We start from the raw sequence: 22,083 nt of genomic DNA on the forward strand, positions 1-22,083 counted from the left end.
CCCTTCCCCCGGCCTCATTAGCCTCATTAGCTCCACCTGAGGAACGTGGAGGGACCCAGGCGGCCGGGCGCACCCCTCCGCCCAGCGCTGAGCGCTCCAGTCTCCTCTGCTGCTCAATCATCTTGAATAACAAAGCTCAGCACCCCAAAAGAGTTTTAGATGCGGGGACAGGGGACACTGAAATTCCAGCAGGACAACCACGACCTGCCCACCCGCTCATCCCTCCCTCGGCAGCCAGATCTCGGCTTCGCCTGCGAGGACACGGACACACGGACGCCGCCCGTCTCCTGCCATGCCGGGGACGCGGCCACGAACCCTCGGTGCCATCAGCGGACAGACTTTTATTGACCAGCGGACGCGCTACAGCCAGAGGCTGTGGTGGTCAGCGGCGCTTCTGGGATCTCACCGAGGGACGCAGTGACGCTGGTGACGCTGAGCGCTCAGAGGAGCAGCAGCAGCGAGTACTCGGCCCGTGGCCATCGCCGCGCCGGCCGCGCCGTGCGCCCGATCACCGGCAGCTTCTGCGCGTACCGGGAGACGTGGCCCGGGCCGTGGTGCTGGGGGAAGCTGGTCTGGAAGCGGCGGCCCTGGCAGCGCCGGCCGGCCTGGCGCCCCGCGATGACGAAGCTGAAGCGGGGGGCGCCGCGCGGCGCCAGGCGGCATTTCTGGAACACGTCGCGGGCGCCCGGGCGGTGGCCGGGCTGCCGGGGGGCCCCGCGGGGCCAGGGGAGGCCGGGGGGCCGGTGCAGCGGGCGGGCGGCCGGGGGGTCTCCGCGTGGCGGCGTGTCCTCGTTGCGGGGGCTCCCCGTGGCGTTCGCCGTCAGCTGCGGCATCTTGCGCGTCCCCCCCTCGGCCGGCGGGTCCCTGCGCGCGCCCTCGGGGAGCCTGGGGGGCGGCGGGGCCGGGGAGCCGGTGCCGAAGCGGGTGGCCAGGCTGTCACCAAAGAAGTCGTAGAGCTCCCGGTACATGTCGTGGAGGGAGAGGGCGGGCGGCGTGGGGGCGGCTGCCGAGGGGGGGCCCCGCTGCCCCCCAGCTGGAGCAGGGGGCGGCTGAGGCCGCAGGCCCCGTCGGGCGGGGGGTCCGGATTGGGGCTGTGCCGGGGGGAGCCGTCCGGGTGCGGGGCGGGCGGCTGCTGCGCCTTCATCTTCAGCAGCCGCTCCACAGCCACCTGTCGGGGGGGGAAATGGTGCTGGAATTGGGGAGCACAGGAGCCCCTCGCCCAACCAGGGGGGGCCCCCCCCGGCCCAGGGTCCCTCACCAGGATGGCGCCGTAGACCTTGTGCCCGTCGGCCTTGACCTGCGCGTTGGACACCGAGTAGTCGTCCAGCACGGCCTGCAGGTTGGCCCAGTAGGTGGGGAGGTGGGGGTACAGCACCCGCTCCACCGCCTGCGGGGGGGACGGACAGACAGATGGACAAGGCGGGGAGCTGGGGGTTCGGGGGGCCGTGGGGAGGTGGTTCGGCCCCCACGCCCCGTCCCCCTCCTCACCTTCCAGCCCAGCGCGTGCAGCCCCACGACGGCGCCGTAGTGCGAGCAGAGCGGGCGCACGGGGTCGGCCAGGACCTTCTGCAGCGAGAGCAGGATCTGCTGGTAGAGCCCGCTCACCAGGTCCCCGTGGGTCCTGTGGGGCACAGGGATGACGCTGCAGCCCCTGCCGTGCTGGGGTCCCCCTGCCGTGCTGGGGTCCCCCCGCCGTGTCCCCCCAAAGGGAGGGTCCCCCCACCAGAAGATGCGGCTGAGCAGCATGGCCGCGTAGTCGCGCAGCGTCCAGTGGTCGTTGAGCGGGTTGATGGAGGCGGCCAGCGGCTCCAGCGCGCAGTACAGGACGCTGCCGATGAGGCTGCGCACGTAGGAGCCCAGGCACAGGAACGGGTTCTGGATCAGGCTCCGTGCGATGTGCAGCAGCCGGTTCAGTTGCTCCAGGTCGTGGCTCACGGATTTCACCTGCGGCGTCGAGCGGGGACGGGCTCAGCGGGAGCTGCACCCCCCCGCAGCCCCACGCAGACCTGGCGACCCCCCGGTTTGTCCCACGCTCACCCCACTGACCACGTAGACGAAATAGGGCAGGAGGGCGGCGATCTTGGAGTTGCTCTGCAGGTCCTGCAGAGCCACCTGTGGGTGGGGACACGGCGGGGGGGTCAGCGCCACCCGGGTGTGCTGGGGATTGCGTGTGTATGGGGGGGGGGTCTCCCCATCACACCCACCTTCATGAGCTGGGGGTCGTCGCCCAGCACCGCGCGGGTGACGTGTTGATAGTACTTGAGCAGGTCATCGGTCAGCGTGGACACGGCGCTGGGCACTGCAGGGGATGGGGGGATGTCACCCCAAAGAGTGTCACAGAATCCCGCAATGTCAAGGGGTTGGAAGGGACCTCGAAAGCTCATCCAGCCCAATCCCCCCCCCCGGAGCAGGAGCACCCAGGTGAGGTTACACAGAACCAGGCGGGTGTGAACAGATCCAGAGATCCACAACCCCCCTGGGCAGCCTGGGCCGGGCTCTGGCACCCTCACCGGCAACAAGTTTCTTCTCATATTCAAGCGGAACCTCCTGTGTCCCAGTTTGCACCCACTGCCCCTTGGCCTGTCGCTGGCTGTCAGCAATGGCTCCATCTCCTGACGCTGCCCCTTTCCAGACTGACAACCATGAAGGGTCGCCCCTCGGTCTCCTCTCCTCCAGCTCACAGCCCCAGCTCCTCAGCCGTTCCCCACACGGGAGCTGCTCCACTCCCTCCAGCGTCCCCGTGGCTGCGCTGGGCTCCCAACAGTTCCTGTCCCGAACTGAGGGGCCAGAACTGGACACAATATTCCAGATGTGGCCTCACCAGGGCAGAGCAGAGGGGGGGGAACAAGGGAGAGACCCCCGAGCTGCCTCAGAACGGCCCAAAATCACCTCAGGGGCAAAACGGCCCCAAATCACCTCAGGGGCAAAATGGTGTAAAAATCACCTCAGGGGCAAAACGGCCCAAAATCACCTCAGGGGCAAAACGGCCCCAAAATCACCTCAGAGTCAAAATGCCACAAAATCACCTCAGGGTCAAAATGGCCCCAAAATCACCTCAGGGTCTAAATGCCCCAAAATCACCTCAGGGTCAACATGGCGGCCCCAGGGGAACCAATTTTGGGTTTTTTGGCCTCGCTGCAACACTCTACACTCGCCCTTGTTCTGTTCCATTAATTCCCCCCCGCCCAGGGCTCTGGACGGCCGCGCAGCCTCCAGTGCCGTCGATGAACATATTGATGAATATATTGGTGAATATATTGAACAGTACTGTCCCCACGGAGGGGACACGGGCCCCCCAAACCCGGCGTCGCCCCCCTGCCCATCGCTCACCGGCGCCCTGCGGCTCCACGTTGCCTTTTCCATCCAGGTAGGACACGTGCACTGCGGGAGGAGGCGGCGGCGGCCGTGAGCGGTTTCCCCGCCCGTTCCCCCGGTGTCACCCATCGCTGCGGTGGGTCGGGGGGGTCCCTGGGGAACGGGGCGGGGAGCCCCCACCTCGCACGGCCGCCTCGGCGCAGCCCTTGGGGATGTTGGTGGCCAGCGCCAGCTCCACCAGGTTCACCTCCCGGTCCTCAGGGAAGAACAGCTCGCCCTCCTTGGCGGCGCGGAAGGGCAGGGGGTCCTGGGAGCCGTAGCCACACACGGCCTGGGGGGACAATGGGGTGACGACTCCCCCACCACGCACCCCAAGCCACCACCCCCTCCCCAGGGTCACATCGACCCCAGGGACCCCCAACCCACCGCAGCGATGGGTGGAGCTGGGAGCAGCGCGCAGGATGCAGCCGCAGCGGTGTCTCCATGTCCCCAACCCCACCGGTGTCCCCATGTCCCCATCTATGTCCCCATGTCCCCAGCCCCACCGGTGTCCTCATGTCCCCACCAATGTCCCCATGTCCCCAACCCCAGCGGTGTCCTCATGTCCCCACCAATGTCCCCATGTCCCCAACCCCAGCGGTGTCCTCATGTCCCCACCAATGTCCCCATGTCCCCAGCCGCACTGGTGTCCCCATGTCCCCATCTATGTCCCCATGTCCCCAACCCCAGCGGTGTCCTCATGTCCCCACCAATGTCCCCATGTCCCCAGCCCCACCGGTGTCCTCATGTCCCCACCAATGTCCCCATGTCCCCAACCCAGCAGTGTCCTCATGTCCCCACCAATGTCCCCATGTCCCCAACCCCACCAGTGTCCCCATGTCCCCACCAGTGTCCCCATGTCCCCAGCCCTGCCATGGTCCCCATGTCCCCAAACCCACCAACGTCCCCACCAATGTCCCCAGCCCTGCCATGGTCCCCATGTCCCCATCAGTGTCCCCATGTCCCCACCAATGTCCCCATGTCCCCAGCCCTGCCATGGTCCCCATGTCCCCACCAGTGTCCCCATGTCCCCACCAATGTCCCCATGTCCCCAACCCCACCAGTGTCCCCATGTCCCCAGTGCTGCCATGGTCCCCGTGTCCCCACCAGTGTCCCCATGTCCCCACCAATGTCCCCATGTCCCCAGCCCTGCCGTGGTCCCCATGTCCCCACCAATGTCCCCAGCCCTGCCATGGTCCCCATGTCCCCACCAGTGTCCCCATGTCCCCACCAATGTCCCCAGCCCTGCCATGGTCCCCATGTCCCCACCCATGTCCCCATGTCCCCAGCCCTGCCATGGTCCCCATGTCCCCACCAATGTCCCCAGCCCTGCCATGGTCCCCATGTCCCCACCAGTGTCCCCCTGTCCCCACCAATGTCCCCATGTCCCCACCAATGTCCCCATGTCCCCAGCCCTGCCATGGTCCCCATGTCCCCACCAATGTCCCCATGTCCCCAGCCCTGCCATGGTCCCCATGTCCCCAACCCCACCAGTGTCCCCATGTCCCCAGTGCTGCCATGGTCCCCATGTCCCCACCAGTGTCCCCATGTCCCCACCAATGTCCCCAGCCCTGCCATGGTCCCCATGTCCCCACCAATGTCCCCATGTCCCTAGCCCTGCCATGGTCCCCATGTCCCCACCAGTGTCCCCATGTCCCCACCAATGTCCCCATGTCCCCAGCCCTGCCATGGTCCCCATGTCCCTACCAATGTCCCCATGTCCCCACCAATGTCCCCATGTCCCTAGCCCTGCCATGGTCCCCATGTCCCCACCAGTGTCCCCATGTCCCCACCAATGTCCCCATGTCCCCAGCCCTGCCATGGTCCCCATGTCCCCACCAATGTCCCCATGTCCCCAGCCCTGCCACGGTCTCCAGCACCTCGGGAGATGGGGGGGGGGTGAGGTGGGGGGGGCCGCTCCCGGCCAGTCACCTCCACATTGCTCCAGCGCAGGGCCCGGTTAAAATCCTCCACCGTGAGTTTCCGCCGCCGCGTGTGTTTCATGAACTGGGAGCTGTTCTGGTGGGGGGGGGCGGGCACGGAACCGGCTCCGTCAGCGGGGCCGGCGCCGTGAGCGGGACCGACGCCGCCCCGCCCCGCCGGCCGTACCTGCGTGGCCTCCCGCAGCCGGTAGCAAACGTCCTCGGCCAACAACGCCGCCACTTCGTCGCTGAGCTCCAGCCCGGTGCTTTCCGCCATCAACCGCACCGATTCCCGCGGCAGCTCCACGAACCGCCGCTCCTCCCGCTCCGCCATGGCCGCGCCACGGGGCCCCGCCCACCCCTGGCCACGCCCACCCCGGCGCCAGGACCCGCCCCCCCCCCGGCCCCCGGCCCCGCCCACTCCCTGGCTCCGCCCGCCCCGCCGCCAGGCCCCGCCCACCACTGGACCCACCCACCCCTGGCCCCGCCCACCCCACCGTCCGGCCCCCGCCCACCCCGTGGCCCCGCCCACCCCGCCTCCCGGCCCCGCCCAACCCCCTGGCCCCGCCCACCCCGCCTCCCGGCCCCGCCCACCCTGGGAGCCAGTACAGCACCCTATTGAAACAGAGAAAGAAAAAGGAAGAAAAAGGAAGAAAGGAAGGAAGAAAGGAAGGAAAGAAGGGAAGGAAGAAAGAGAGGCAGCCCTCGGGGTTTGGGTCGTGGGGTGCAAGCGATGCAGCCAAGCTCTCAGGTGGGACGGGGATGTTTTTTTTGTCCTTATGCAGATGCTCGGCTGAGCACGGGAGCTCCAAAGCCGGGGTACGTGAACCCCAGGGTTCACTGGGGGTGGGGGTGATGAGGGACCCCCAAAAAAAATCCCAGGGACCCCCTGCAGTCCCTGGAATCCCCAGCACCCAGGGTCCCCCCAAACCCCAGCGGTGCCCCCAGACCCCCAGGGGTCCCCCAACCCCCCCCCGTCCCCAATCCCCAGAGCCCCCCCAGGGCCTCCAAACCCTGGGGACCCCCCCCCCCCAAACCACAGGGCCCCCCTAAATCCCAGGGACCCCCCCCCCCAGACCCCCAGGGCTTCCCCAGACCTGTCCCCCCAATCCCTCATCCCCCCCCCCCAAACCCCGGGGACTCCCCCAAACCCGAGGGACGCCCCCCCCCCCCCCAAACCCACCCCCACAATCCCAATAAAAACCAACAAAAAGCAAACGGAAAAAAAAAAGCAGCAGCAAAAAAAGAAAAAAAAAAAATCCCAAAAGGCAAGCAAAAAAACCAAGCAAAAAAAAAACCCCCCCAAACAACAAACCAACAAAAAGTAAACAAAAAACAGAAGGAAAAAAACCCCAAAAAAGACCAAAAAGCAAAAAAAGGCAAACAAAAGAAAAAAAAATGACAAAAAACAAACAAAAAAAGAAGAAAAAAATGCAACATAATGCGAAGCAAAAAAAAGACCCAAAAAAAGGTAAAAGGCAGGAAAAAAGCAAACAAAAAAAAAGAAGCAAAAGACCTCAAAAAGCTAACAAAAAAGCAAGAAAAACCAAAAAAGCAAAGCAAAAAAACCCCACTAAACAACAAAAACCAAAATAAAACAAAGCAAAAAAAAACCCCAAAAGCAAACAGCAAAAAATTAAAAAAAAAAATGAACCAAAACCAAACATAGGAAAATAAAAAAAGAAAGAGCAAACAACAACAAACACATGTAAATGGCGTGGGGTTGCAATCGCAAAGATTTTTATTCTAAAGGGAACAGAAGGTTCAATATAGACCGACAGGACCCGACGGAGCCCGACAGTGCTTGACAGAGCCCGACAGAGCCCGACAGAGCCCAACAGAGCCCGACAGAGCCCAACAGAGCCCGACAGAGCCCAACAGAGCCCGACAGAGCCCGACAGGGCCCGACAGAGCCCGACAGGGCCCGACAGAGCCCGACAGAGCCCGACAGAGCCCGACAGGGCCCGACAGAGCCCGACAGAGCCCGACAGGGCCCAACAGAGCCCGACAGGGCCCAACAGAGCCCGACAGAGCCCGACAGAGCCCAACAGAGCCCGACAGAGCCCGACAGAGCCCAGTAGAGCCCGACAGAGCCCGACAGAGCCCGACAGATCCCGACAGGGCCCGACAGGGCCCAGTAGAGCCCGACAGAGCCCGACAGAGCCCGACAGAGCCCGACAGAGCCCAACAGAGCCCGACAGAGCCCGACAGGGCCCGACAGAGCCCGACAGAGCCCGACAGAGCCCGACAGGGCCCGACAGAGCCCGACAGAGCCCAACAGAGCCCGACAGGGCCCGACAGAGCCCGACAGAGCCCAACAGAGCCCGACAGGGCCCAACAGAGCCCGACAGAGCCCGACAGGGCCCGACAGAGCCCGACAGAGCCCGACAGAGCCCAACAGAGCCCGACAGGGCCCAACAGAGCCCGACAGAGCCCGACAGAGCCCGACAGAGCCCGACAGGGCCCGACAGAGCCCGACAGGGCCCAACAGAGCCCGACAGAGCCCGACAGAGCCCAACAGAGCCCGACAGAGCCCGACAGAGCCCGACAGAGCCCGACAGGGCCCAACAGAGCCCGACAGAGCCCGACAGAGCCCGACAGGGCCCAACAGAGCCCGACAGAGCCCAGTAGAGCCCGACAGGGCCCGACAGAGCCCGACAGAGCCCGACAGAGCCCGACAGGGCCCAACAGAGCCCGACAGAGCCCGACAGGGCCCGACAGAGCCCGACAGAGCCCGACAGAGCCTGACAGCGTTTGAAAACGCCTGACAGGGCTCGAAGAAGCCCAACAGGGCCCGATAGAGCCCAGCAGAACCCGATAGAGGCCGACAGAGCCCAACAAGCCCCGACAGAGCCTGACAGAGTCCGACAGAGCCTGACAGAACCCAACAGAGGTCAACACAGCCTGACAGAGCCCGACAGAGCCCAACAGGACTCCACAAAGCCCAAGAGGGCCTGACAGGATCCAACAGGACCTGATAGAGCCCAACAGAGCCCAACAGAGCCCAACAGCACCGGAGCACGGCCTCATGCCGACAATCTCTTCAGCCTGTTCCTGACCTCAGCTTTGGAAGAAGAGCCCAACTCCAGACACCGGCACTGAGGAAATCCCCTTTTCTTACAGAGATGTGACATGAGAGACCAGCTGTACCATTGCACCAAACACGTGTGCAAAGACCTCTGTGCCAGACAGACTGGGCTCACACCTCTGGAGGAGCGGAGTGCACGCAGATATGACCAGAGCAATGGAGTTACCACGGACAAAATGCCCAAAGCACTGAAGATTCCCCAAACACATTGGAAATTATTTGTGAAGAGACACGGGCAGCTGCTGAATGACAGATTGAATCTGCTTCTTCAGTGCATCTTTGAGCTGCTGGTTCCTCATGCTGTAGATGAGGGGGTTCAGTGTTGGAGAAACCACTGTGTATACACCAGCAATCACCAGATCCAGAGATGGGGATGAGATGGGGGTGGCTTCAGGTAGGCAAACATGCCAGTGCTGACAAACAGGGAGACCACGGCCAGGTGAGGGAGGCACGTGGAAAAGGCTTTGTGCCATCCCTGCTCGGAGGGGATCCTCAGCACGGCCCTCAAGATCTGCACATAGGACACGACGATGAACACAAAACATAGAAAGAATATAGAGGCACCAAATATAAGAAGCCCAACCTCCCTGAGGTAGGCATCTGAGCAGGAGAGCTTGAGGATCTGGGGGATTTCACAGAAGAACTGGTCCAGGGCATTGCCCTTGCACAGTGGCAGTGAAAATGTATTGGCCGTGTGCAGCAGAGCATTGAGAAACCCAGTGGCCCAGGCAGCTGCTGCCATGTGGACACAAGCTCTGCTGCCCAGGAGGGTCCCGTAGTGCAGGGGTTTGCAGATGGCAACGTAGCGGTCATAGGACATGAAGGTGAGAAGAGAATACTCTGCACTAATCAAGAAACACACAAAGAAGACCTGGGCAGCACATCCTGCATAGGAAATGACCCTGGTATCCCAAAGAGAGCTGGCCATGGATTTGGGGACAGTGATGGAGATGGAGCCCAGGTCGAGGAGGGCGAGGTTGAGCAGGAAGAAGTACATGGGGGTGTGGAGGTGCTGGTCACAGGCTATGGTGGTGATGATGAGGCCGTTGCCCAGGAGGGCAGCCAGGTAGATGCCCAGGAAGAGCCAGAAGTGCAAGAGCTGCAGCTCCTGTGTGTCTGTGAACGCCAGGAGGAGGAACTGGGTGATGGAGCTGCTGTTGGACATTTGCTGCCGATGGGCATGGGGCACTGTCACAAGAAGAAAACACAATGACAAGTTAGGGGAGACTTCTCTGAGCGAAATCAAAGCCATTTCTCACACATCGCCCCCCGCTCCACACCCTCTTGTCCTTTTCCAGACCTTCCTTCAGCTCCGTGGCTGAGCCCTGGGTGGTGCTGGCTGGAGGTGCCGTGAGGAGCAGGGCCTGTGCCCGCTGGCTGCCCAGGAGTCAGCCCTGCTCTGCAGCAGGGGGTCATGGGAACGGAGGGCAGAGGCCAGTCGCGGGGTTCAAAGTTTTCACCTGAAACTGCTGATGGTGAAGAAGAGCCTGTCAGCATCTGCACTATCACAGAGAATGAAACAGGACGGTAAAATGAAATTTGAAATGTTTGGGTTTTTTACAGCTTCATAGAATCACAGAATGTTAGAGATTGGAACAGACATTGAAAGATCATCTAGTACAATCCTGCAAGTGCCCTGGATTGTTCTTGGGTGTCATAAACCCTCAGCATTTCTGCTGCACTCAGGGAGAACAGAGCGAGTCCTGTCAGGCAGGAGAACGCCTGTGGGTCAGTGCAGAGTGAGGGCAGCTGCTCTGTCCCTCTGTCTTGCTCCAGCTGCCCTGGGCTGGCACCTTTCTGAGATGGAGGCTGATCACACTGCCATGTTACCCTGAAAAGCCACCAGGCACTGCTGAGAGCAGAGGTTTGCAGGTTGTAAAAAAGGACAGGTCAGCCTAAGGCTGATGGGTTCAGCAGATGTGATGCTGCTGCTGTCCGTGCGCAGAGGAGTGGCTGAGGGGATGTTCTGAGGCTTCTGGCAGATGTGCTGGTCACTCAGAGCTGCAGTTCAGGACTCTCAGTGACTTGTTAAAACTTGAGAGCTCCTTTTGCATTTATCCTTTCCTACGCTCCCTTCACTCCCCCCAGTCTTGGAACAGGAAACTGAAAGGACAGACTCAGGAAAGCTCCTTATCTTTGAAGTAATATCTGTACCCAGGCAGCAGAAGGACCCTGCCCTGCCGGGGGTCGCTCCTTCCCCCCGACAGCTTCTCCCCTCAGTGTTGTTGGGATCTCCCCGGGCAGGCTGAGCGCTGACCCTGGCAGGCGGCAGAGTCCCTGCCCCGGCACAGCCCTGGGGTGCAGGGACCCTGCTCTGCAGGACAGCCCTGGGCACCCCTGCCTGCACATTTACATTTACACCCCACAGCCATCCTTGGGAGAACACAGCATTCACGTATTGTCACTCTGACAGTGCAGAAGGAAATCCCTGCTCTGCAGCACATCCTCCTCCTCTGATCAGACAATCTCTGAGAGCTGTACTTACATCTCTTGCAGGCTCTGTGATTTCCCAGCTTTCTGAGATACTACCATGGTTTGCAGATGCAATGGTCAGTGGCCACAGGCTTAATATCTGAGAAGATTTCTCTCCCAGTGAGCTCTCAGCATCCTCCCACCCCCGACTGTGTTTCCCTCTCTCTCCCTGGCTCCTCTCCCCTCGGTGCTGCAGGCAGAGCCCTCAGCCCTGCTGCGCTTTGCAGAGGAGCTGCTCCTGGGCAGAGCTGTCTCTCTGCAGCGCTGCCGCTTGCCATGAGCTCCCTCTGTCCCAGGAGCCCAGCCCAGCTCAGCAGCACAGGAGCAGCCCAGGATGTCCCTTTCTCTGTCCCCTCTGGGCTCCCTTGTGGTGTTCCTGCATCTCCAGGGGAATGTCCTATGAAACAGTGTGAAGTAATCAATGATGTTTCTTCTCTCACTTCTACAGAGACAGTTCATTAATGCAGTAGCATTTTTCATATTGGAAAAGAATTTGGGCATGAGAAACATTTTTTCTTGTCCCATCGTTAGATAGGACACCCCAAAGCTTATACCAAAGGCTCAAATTTTTCCAAGCTGGGAAGGAATATCTTTAGTTGAGGGAATTTAGGCATTTTATTCTGGTGCTATGCTCCTAGGGCTAGAGAGACACTCATCAATCTTTGGCCATGTCATGTCTGTGCTCTGAAGCAAAGCCTTTGCACACATGGGCTCTTGGACACCTGGTACCAGGTTTCCTTGTGGAAGGTCAGAGCTGGGCTGGTGCCACAGCTGGGGTGGTTGAGACCAGATGTGAGGCAATGTCCTCAGCCAGGGACCTGACTGGGTGATCTGGAGCTGTTAGTGTTGCAGACAGAGCTGTGACACGGATGGAATAAACTGCCAAGGCAGGGTGGCAGAAGTTAGTTCATCTGGTCTTCAAGGACCGCAGCCTCCAAGCACAGCAACAGCCCAAATCAAAACTCGGTCTATACCTGTGAGGCAATTCAAGGGCCTCATAATGAGCGGTTTCTACTGCAGGAAGAGTCCTGCCTCCCTTCTGCTGCTGAATCCTGTTGTAGGAAACAATCACCTTGCCAATAGAATAGGCCCGGGCAAGAACTCTCAGCAAAGCATATTTTAAAAACAATTTTGCAAGACCGGGTGTTCTACCCAAAAGTAGGTACACAGAACTGGGCAAAAAGCCTACGCTTAGATACCCCATAAATCCAGGGTGCAAATTCCCTCCCCTGCTCCCCATTGGTTGGATACTGCAGGATTTACAGACTACCCGACACCTGCCTCAGTTTACCTGTCTCATTCATCTAATTCTAACAACTCTCTGACCTTGTTGATTTTATTAAAATATGGATTTCTGGCTCTTTGGTTACCCTATCACTTAGCTTAACTTTTTAAATACAGTAATCAGTTTGTATTCTGGGATTATTTCAAAGAGACTTTGTTTTACATTAAGGATTCATAGTCTGATGTCTCTCATCCCTTACCCCCCGCTGGGGTCAGGTGTCAGATCAGTTGTAAAAACAACATTCCTCCTTCAATGGCTCCTTACAACTCAACCGCCACACTGAAACAGAAGAGAGGGCAAGATGGGAACACACAGCACACAGCTCTCAAAACCCCATCACAGGGACTTCTCAGATTGGGGATTTCACCAATTGATGCAAAACCCACAGAGAAGCAAACACCCCATAAATGACACATGCGAGGCCAACAGGAGTTTGTTTTTAATTGTGGCTTTGGCTTTTCTGCCCACTGGCGCTCAGTGAGTGTTTCTGAGAAGCGATCCCAGCCGTGGGTGCAGGTTGCAGCTCCTCCTCGAGGGGCCTGTGGGCAGGCGGGCCGGCCGGCAGAGCTGCCCCTGGCTCTGGAAGGGCTCTCTGAGCTCCTCCTGGCCAGAGGCAGCACTGGCTGCTGGTGCCCTTGGGGCAGCTTGGTCCCTGCTGGGCAGCTTTGGCGCTTCCTGGACTCTTCCTCCTCCTCTCCAGCATCGCAGGTGTCACATACTGTGTCCTCCCTCATCCCAGGCTGCAATCTGCCTTGGTCACCACTGGCTGCTTTTCTGATTTGTAACTCCGGGGCACTGAAGCCTTCCTGCTCCTCCTCCTCCTCCCCCTGTGTGCTGAGGGGTCACAATCCGTGATCTCCACAAACTGGCTGTGGACGTCATAGCACCGCTGCGGGGATCTGCTCCGCTCCCTCTGCCTTGGCTGAGTTTGTTCCTGAGCAGCTTTGGGTGCGGAAGGACACTGGGAGCTGCTGTTGGAGGGCCCTGGAGCTGCATCATCCCTTAGGGCTCGGTCACAGCATGGAGGACTTGTTCTCCAGCTCCGTGTCCTCCTCACTGAGCGATGCTGCTCCGTGATCTCCACAAACCGGCTGCGGAGATCATAGCCCCGCCGCGGGGATCTGCTCCGACCTCTCTCCCTTGGGCGGGTTTGCTCCTGAGCAGCTCTGGGGGCAGGAACAGCCTGGGAGCTGCTGCTGGAGGGCACTGGAGGTGCTGGTGCAGACTGGGAGCTGCTGCTGGAGGGCACTGGAGGTGCTGGTGCAGACTGGGAGCTGCTGCTGGAGGGTCTTGGAGCTGCCTCATCCCTGTGAGTGCGGTCACAGCCCAGGGGACTGGTTCTCCCCCTCCTCCCGTCTGAATGTTCATAGTCCGTGGTGTCCACAGCCCAGCTGCGGAGATGGTTGCCCCACTGCGGGGATCTGCTCCGGGCCCTCTCCCTGGCACCGTTCTCCTGGCAGTGGGCAGAAGGGCTGAATCCCTGCTCCTCTTTGCTGCTGTCCTCTCGCGCAGTGTGGGGCACACGGTCGCGGGGGTGACAGCGCAGCGGGCGCACAGCTTTCCTTCTGGACACCAGCCTGACGCAGCCGTGGAAGAAGCGACGCAAGCAGGAGCCCATGGAGGAGCTGCTGTTGATCCTGCCTGGCCAGATGGGCCACAGCCGGCCCGCAGCTGCCTCCCGGGCACCTGCCTGGCTTTGCTGGCTGCTGCTGGCTGGTGCGGAGGAGCTGCTGTCCTCTGCAGAGTCCTCCATGCCCCCCGCCATGTCCTGCAAAGAGAGCTGTGAGAAGCTCCTGCCCATTCCTCCTAACAGGACCCATCAGTGGGGAACCCCCAGAAGCTGTGAGGGAACAGCTAAGGGCCTCCCAAAGGCTCCTGGAGGCTGCAGAGGGGCCAAGGAGGACAAATGGGATGGATGCAGGTGGGATGCTGGGAGAGGGAGCCGTGCTGCAAATGTGCAGAAAGCTGCTGTGTGGGAGGGAAAAGAGAGCGCTGCCAAGATCCCTGAAAGAAACCCGCTGTCCATCTGGTGCCCTGACGACCTCCCCACAGCCACCTTAGTCCTACAGGGCAGACCCTGCGGTCCCACAGAACCCACCTGCTTGCTGCCGGCCGCCCGCTGACTGAGGAGGGAAAGGGCGTGTGATGGTGCCGGTGAGGAAGAAGCCCTTTGTCCAACTTCCAAATCAGAGCACCTGGGGAAAAAAGAGGGGTCTCTGCTGAGGGCTGTTCTTGCAGCCTCTTCTGGGTTCAGGCATTTTCTTGGAGCACTTTATATGACAGAGAGAATATGTAACTAAGACCGCAAATGGGAAATTTGATTGGGCTGAACGATGCAGGCGGTAATTGTCTGCTATGACAGAAACACTCCAGAGGATCTGAAGAAAAATAGCAAAGCCAGGAAAAGGAAACGTATTCTGAACACAGCTTAAAATTTGTGATTACCTGATGTAAAACAGTAAATAGGCTTGCTGCCTGAGAACTGTGTCGATGTCGCAAAGAACCACAGTCTCGTCGTTCATCTGGTACCACAGTCCATCGCTGGCCTGCAAAGAAGAGTGTCGGTATCTGGAGATGAACGGCATGGCTTCTCCACAAAAACACAAGCCAAAACCTGCCAAACCACAAGTGTTCCAAAACAAATCCGATCCAGCCCCTGAGGAAACCTTCCCCACTCAGATCCTTGGCTGCCAGAACACGGCCAGGAAAGTTTGTTTTCCCCAGGATACATTTTTCCCTTGTTCAGAAGGAAGTTGCTTTTCACCTTGATGTAGCAGAAGTAGTGTCCTGCACGGCAGCTGCCACCTCCATGCACCAGGACGGCGTATAAGGAGTAGAGGAGCGGTTCTCCAGCTGTCTGAGACATGTACGGGCGAAGATCCAGGTACTGGGGATACTCCACAACCTACGGAGAGAGCAGGAGGGCTCAGCAATGATCCAGAAACATTTGAGGACACAGCCTCTCAAGGCTAAAGGCCAGAAGTGTAGAAATGCGTCGTTTGGAATCATCAGCACTTGGTTTTCCCTAAAGCAACATGTCACCTTTTGGGTGGCAGGAAACTGATCTGGGCCAAAGCGGCTCTGTGGGAGCAGAGGACACGCTTGCCTTCCCATGGGAACTGTCCCCAGAAGGGAACATGAGAATCTCAACATGAGCTGCTTGTGACAGAACGTCTGGCGTTGGGAAACCCGCTCCAGGAAGAGAACGTTGCCCTCCAGTTGTGTACACACCTTGCTGATCTTGTCGCCGGTGAAAGCTTCAAACCTCTTCAGACACACCGTGAGAACCTTGGGCGCGCGATGGACCGTGAACCTCTTGGAGGCGGCAGTCATCTTGTCACACCTTGAAAGCAAGTACAGAGCCAAGGGCTGAAACGCACCATTTTTTCCCCAAAGGCCAGACAGCCTTTCCTGTCTCACACATCCCGACTCTATTTTAAGGCTATTCAGTACCATGAGGCCATGTTGAAAAACCTGCCTCTCGTTACTGTGCCTTAAACCAATGTGAAAAGATGACTTCTGCTCGATGACACCTTCACGCAGCATCTAGTATTAATATGTCATTAGTAATCGTCTTACTTGCTACATTTAAAGCAGTTTTCGCCATCCAGGTGCTCGGGTTTCACAAAGTCCTCCAGAGCTGCGGTGACAGATGCGGCTGCCTGGAGGAGTGAGAAGGGAGAGCCCTGAGCTCTGGGAAATGCCCTCGCCCAAACACTTAGGAGGAGTTTACACAAGAAAACAGCTCGATGACGCTGAGGAGACCCACTGTGAACCCGCAAGCAGTGTCCAGAAGGAGGCAGAAAGAGGGTGTGATGCTGAACATCTCCCTCATTCCCCAGGGATTCCCAGCACTCCCCAGAGCCACCTCTTCATGGCACCGCACAGTTCAGTTACGATGGTGTGCGGGTCACCAGTGATGGAAACAACACCCCCCATGAGCCTGGGAGCCAGACGGGTGTTGAGGGAGGGCAAGGGAAGAAGGAGGAGGGTACGTCACAGTGCAGAGAGGGGCACGTGTGCCTGTCCAGCTGAAACCAGCACCGACAGGGAGACCACTGCCAAGGCCTCTGCAGGAGAACACAGTCCATTCCACCTCCTGGCCACCACCAAGCTCTCTTGCGTTTGTCGGATACATTTTTAAGCCAACTGTGTAGATTCTGGAAAGCTCCAGTGGCCTTGGGACATCTTGAAGCACAATTACAAACCCTCTTACTTTGATATCCAGAGGAACATCCAGGAAGGCCTCGTAGGAATCGGAAACCGCTTGGCAGCTCCAGCACGTGACTGGAAGGCAAATGGAAATGCTCAGCGAGAGGGGAAGTCAACAGACTGTGCCGGGTTACGCTCCTCACACCCACTGCGCCAATCACACAATCAGCTGCTATCGCAGGCAGACAGGAGGGCACAGACGATTCCAAGGAGAGCAGTAGCTGTGGAAAAGTACCTCTGGATCTCAGAAAGCCCCCAAAGATCTGATGGACGATGGTAGTTGCTTGAGAGGAGATGTCCAAGCTGCAAACCAATGGGAAGGCAGAGAGTTATCTCCTCCAAGAGCCTGGCTTTGTCTGAAAGCCCTGGGCATAGTTTTCCTTGAGGGGAGGACATCAAGGAGTCCAAAGGGCTTGGGAACGCTGGAAAGACAATTTGCTTGTGCTTACTTGCTGCTTCCGCTCAGACAAGCTCTCTGCATGGCATCCACGGTGCAGCGTAAGAACTCGTGGGCGTCCTCCTGCCTGCCATGCTCGAAATTTTCTCCTATTTCTAAGGAAGAAGAAGTTACTAGTTCTCTCCTACGAGAATGGCATAAAACATGTCACAGCAGCTGGACTGACTTACGTGTGAGAACATCAACAACAGCCCAAGGCTCGATGGCACTGGCTGAGGAATGCAGGACCTGTTTAACGTGCGCTTCCATTCTGCACATCATGCAGAAGCCTTCCTGGCCACCTGGAGAGGGAGGGAGATGGGGAGGGAGAGAGGGAAGCTCCTCAGGTTTCCAGAATATCCACAGCAATGGGAAACCTAAGAAGTTGTAAGAATTCTTCACTCCTCCCAAGGGGCCCAAGTCCCAACAAGCCCGGGATGTTTAAGTGCACAGAAAACTTTCTTCAGAGGGATGCTGAACTGACGGAAGCTTTCTGTGCAATAAGCAAAAGAGATTAACTTGCAGGGATAGGGACCAAGAGCCCAGGCTAGAAATGGGTGCCTTTCTAAAGATGAACACATCCAGGTACAACAAGCCGCTTCTAGGCTTGAGTGTTCAAAGAACACCAACTCAGGGAGCTGATCAGCTTCCAGATTCTGGGAGCCCTTGGGCAGTGCCCAACAGATGTACAAGGAAAAGTTCTGAAAAGTACTGACAGGCCCGGCTGTGCTCCCCAGAGAGCAGGTGGTTGGCCAGAGGCGGGGTGTAGGTCAGGCACTGCAGGATGGAGTTGAGGAAGCATGTGTTGCCCAGGTTGTGCAGTCCCGCTCCAGCTCTCTGGCTGTGCTGCCAGCCCATGTAAATCTTCTGCGGGGGAAAGAGGATCCTCTGCGGCAGAGCCATTCCCTCAGCAACGACTGCCAAGAAAGCACATTGGAAGAGAGATGAGACCATGTTATTGCACAAAAGCATATTTAAAAGCTAAGTTCTGTACAGGAGCACCCAGGAAAACAAGGTCTATTCTGCAACACAGAAACACTCTGGGAAGCCTCACACTGCCCTTGAAATTTCCTGATGAAGGCACAGTTTTAGAAAATAGTGTGTTCCCCTGCTCACTTTGCCGAAAGTGCAACAAACCCACACTCTGCCTTCAGTGGCTTGGGCAACTTTCCTTTCCCTCTGGAGTCTTGAACTGGATCATCCCCCAGCGTGTCAGGGCTGGAGGGTGCCCAGCAGACCCCAGGCAAGACAGGGAAAGCCCCCAGTGCAGCGGGTAAGGAACTCGCTTCAGATGGGCAGGAAAGGTCTCTGTCCCACAGCACGGCTGCCGCCTGCCCGCCCTGCTGCCTCTCGCTGCCCGTGCCCTGGAGCAGGAGCTGGGTCTCCTCTGCCCACAGAGGCTGTGCTGGGGCCGGCTCCCAGCTCGGAGCAGCCCTGGCATTCAGGCAGCATCATGACCACCACCCGTGGGACCCGCCCTGCCAGCGTGAGGGGAAACGTGATCCTGGTGTCGAGCAGGGAGCGCTCGCTGAGCCCCCGCCCTGCCCAGACAATCAGGGCCCCTCACTCACCCATCTCCAGTTGCTGGGCCATGCACAGCTCCTGGGGCTCCACTGGAGATCCGCTCCCCTGGGGAGCCCTGTCCTCCTCCAGGGCCACCCTGGTGGTGCCGAGATGTTTCTCTGCCATCTTGTGGGTCCAAGCAAAGAGTTATAGGTGGAGAAGGGGGAAGCTTTGGCAAAATGCCAGGGGTCTGCCGGGGGCAGCTGGGAAAGACTTGGGTTGCACTCGGGGAGTCTTCAGCACAAGTCTGCCGGGGGCAGAGGGGAGTCTGCCAGGGGCAGCTAGAGTTAGGATATGGCTGGACTCGATGGTCTTAAGGGTCACTTCCAACCAAAATGATTTGCTAAATCTCTGAAAGACGTGGGCTATGCTCAGGGGCTCTCGCCAGCTCCGTGCTCCTGCCCTGTCCCGTCGCCGTCCTGTCGGACAGTGCGGGCTGGGGCCACAGCTGCGCTGAGCACAGGCAGGGCAGTGGGTGTCACAATGTGAGGTCACAAAGGGCCCCACTGTGACCCTGCGCCTGGGCAGGGAGGTCAGGCTGTCTCTTTGGGAGGCACAGGGTCAGCTCAGCGCTGGGCACCTGGGTGCTAAATTTGAATCCCAGTTTCTAAATTTCCACCACCCATTGCTCAGAGCATAGTCTGTAACAGTCTGTTGCACTACTCCATTTTCCTGGAGGCTGGTGCATGACGGGGATGTGACAGACCCACTCACTGTCGTGCTCCTTGGCCCAAGCGTCTGTGAGGATGTTCCAGTAATGAGTCCTGTTGTTTAGCTTAGTTCTTTCTGCATTGCTGTTTCACCACACGACTTGCTTTTCAAGGCCTAGGACAGTGTTGCGGGCAGTGCCGTGGGGCACAGCGTAGGTTTCCCAACATCCGATAGTGGCTTCTGCCATTGTAAGCACAGAGCTCTTGCCATGGCGGGTTTGTGGCAGTGTGATATAGTCAGTTTGCCAGGCGTCCCCATATTTACACTTCAGTCATCACCCTCCATGCCACACAGGCTTTAACCGCTTGGCTTGCTTGATCATAGCCAGTCTTTCACAATGGTGAATAACCTGTGCAACAGCGTCCACCCCTCGATCACGAGCCCATCTATGTGTTATATCCCTTCCTTGATGACCTGAGGCACTGTGGGCCCAATGGGCCATCAATAATTCACCTTCATCTTGCCAGTGCAAACCTACCTCAGACACTTTAATCTGGGCAGCTCGATCCCCCCGCTGGTTGTTCGGATCAGGTTCTTCAGTGACCGACTCTCGGGCACATGAGCTTCTACGTGGCGCACTCTCACAGGCAGGTTCTCCAGCCGGGCAACGATATCTCGCCAGGATTCAGCAGCCCCGATGGGTTGGGCTCTGCGCTGCCAGCGGCTCCGCTTCCATTGCTGTAACCAGCGCCACGGGGCATTTCCCACCATCCACGAGGCAGAGCACAGATGAAGCTTCTCAGACGCTGGGGCCTCTTCAGCCCCTGTCAGGATGGCGGGTGCTGGGTCTGGTGGGGCCTCTGCCCCACGGCGGGGGCTGTGGCCCAGGGTACAGCAGGGGCCACAACGGTTGGACGCGGTCGGTGGTGGCGGCGGGAAGTCGGATGGCCCATGGCTGCGTTCCAGCGGCACGGCCCAGGATACCGACTGTGTGAGCGGGTGGTGCCACGGAGACGTGGGGTCTGGAACATGGGGGTGGCCGGGGGGACGGGAGGGACGGGGAGGGCGGCAGAGAGGAAGGGGCCCCGGGGCTGGGCCGGGGCTGCTCGAGCTCAGGGGAGCCCTGATGGGCACCATGTCAGAGCTCGGCCTGGCCACCCGCGGAGCCGCCTTCTGCTCACATCACTCTCCACTGCCATTGGTCGGGAGGGCTGTCAGTCTCCTGCCCTGAGCTGATGCTGTCTGGGATTGGCTGCCTGGGCTGTCACTCTGCCCTGGTTTGGGGCCCACCCTGCCCTGAGGTGCTGCATCCGCTGATTGGCTGTCTGGGATTTCCCCCCTGGCTCGTCCCATCAAATGAGTGGTCAGACCACTTGTCAATCATTCATGTGCTGCACTCCTGCCAGTTGTGATTGGTGCAGCCAGCACGGCCTGCCCCTGAATGCTGCCCAGTTTGTTCAGCTCTCACCACCTTTCCTGCAGGCCTCAAAGCTTGATTGGCTGGTTACGTATCAATCACATGACTTGCCCCACCTCCTCAAATGCCATTGGCTGTCCTGGGTCCCCTGACTCCCCATAGACTTCTGGTTGGTTGTTGCCAGGCAACGAGCCGAGCTCAGCCTAAAAATGAAACTGTGGGCCCTGGACACAGGCCGTGGGTGATAAAAGACACGTTGGGACCCTAAACATGAGGATTTGGGCCCCAAGAAGGAGGCTCTGGGCACTCAAAAGCAGGGTCAGAGCAGATTACTCAGGCCTTTATCCAAACACCTCTTTGGCAATTTTTGGGGTAGAGTGAATGTGCACTCCTGGGAAACAGCTTCCAGTGCTTGACTGTCCTCAGGATTGGGAAGTTTCTCTCTTTCTGTAGAACCTTTCCAAGCCCAAACATCCAGATTGTTTTTACTCATCTACTTACACACTTACACAGACCATAATATCCTACCTTGGACACAAGAATGTTGTGGGGGATGATGCTGAATGCCTTGCTGACTTCCAGGTAACAGACCACTGCTCTCCCCACGTCCTGCAACCCTGTCCTTTCCTCACAGGAAGCAAAGAGGATGGACAGACACCACCTGCCCTGGGTAAACCCCGTCACCTTCTCTTCCAGACACCGAGAAATGGGGTCCCAGTGGACATGTTCTGGGGCACAGCCCTTAGTTCTCTGATAAACAGGACTTGAGTCTGGTTGAGTTTCAATCAGAATCAGTCATTTTATTAACAGATATCAAAGCAAAAGGCTAGGTAATAAAAGGCAAGCAAACAGCGCTGGGTGTGTGGGGAGTCACCGCTCCACCAACACTCACACCGCTTACTTTTTCCCTTGGTCTTTTATACTTTCTTAAGTTCCCTTTTCCAAGAAGTATCCTCCTAGTTTCAATTCCCCAGATTAACGTGGCGTTGAGGTTTCTGCACACGTCTCAGAGGTTTAGGTGGTCGCCTCTCCCCTCCTGGTGGTCCTCAGGAGGAAGGCTTCTCCTCTTCTTTAGTGTCCTTTTCTTTACTCTTTATTCGGTGCATGCGTAAAGTGGGTTTTCTTTAAGCAAGTTGTTAGCGCTACCTAACGGCAATATCCTTTTCTTTACGTAAGTCGTTAGTGCTACCTAACCACAACATCCAGTGTCCTTGCTCCATGCCTTAATTGGTTAAGTCAGTGCACTTATCTTAACTTCTTGTTGGCGCATTTTTGCAATGCTAGTACACTAATACTTATTTCTGTCCCCTGATATACTCTTATAGTGACACGAATCACAATAACACATTTCACAGTTCCCCTGCTCACCCATTGGCCATTTTTGAAAAGTGCACACAATGTGCGAGAGCTGCCAGTGGTCAGGGAGTCCCCCCAGTCTCCATGAGCTTTCCAAGAAGGTGGAGAGTGGCCTCACTGTGACATCGTCCTGCTGTCTCAGCTCCTGGGATGCTGCCCCTCCTGTCCCATAGACTGGAAAGGATTGTGTTAGTTCCAGTGACCCCTGACTTGATCTGCACCCACTGCTGGTTGTTTTCGTCCAGATTCCTGCCTCCAGTCACAGAGGCCAGAGAGAACTTGCTGGTGAAGACAGAGGAGAAGAGGACACAGGGATTCTCACCTCTT

General features: G+C 58.5%; 1 protein-coding gene across 1 annotated transcript; it reads right to left on the minus strand.

The window, feature by feature from the left end:
• Positions 1 to 328: 328 nt before the first annotated feature.
• TAF6L (TATA-box binding protein associated factor 6 like) lies at positions 329 to 5,631 on the minus strand. The gene is given in 11 exon segments (XM_065654137.1): positions 329 to 1,021; positions 1,024 to 1,168; positions 1,259 to 1,387; positions 1,489 to 1,621; positions 1,724 to 1,944; positions 2,038 to 2,112; positions 2,205 to 2,299; positions 3,331 to 3,381; positions 3,496 to 3,646; positions 5,287 to 5,373; positions 5,464 to 5,631. Coding segments are annotated over 11 exon segments (1,815 nt in total). The 5' UTR covers positions 5,611 to 5,631; the 3' UTR covers positions 329 to 440.
• Positions 5,632 to 22,083: the final 16,452 nt, after the last annotated feature.

This window comes from Caloenas nicobarica, chromosome 32 (genome assembly GCF_036013445.1).
Source record: "Caloenas nicobarica isolate bCalNic1 chromosome 32, bCalNic1.hap1, whole genome shotgun sequence".
NCBI lineage: Eukaryota > Metazoa > Chordata > Aves > Columbiformes > Columbidae > Caloenas > Caloenas nicobarica.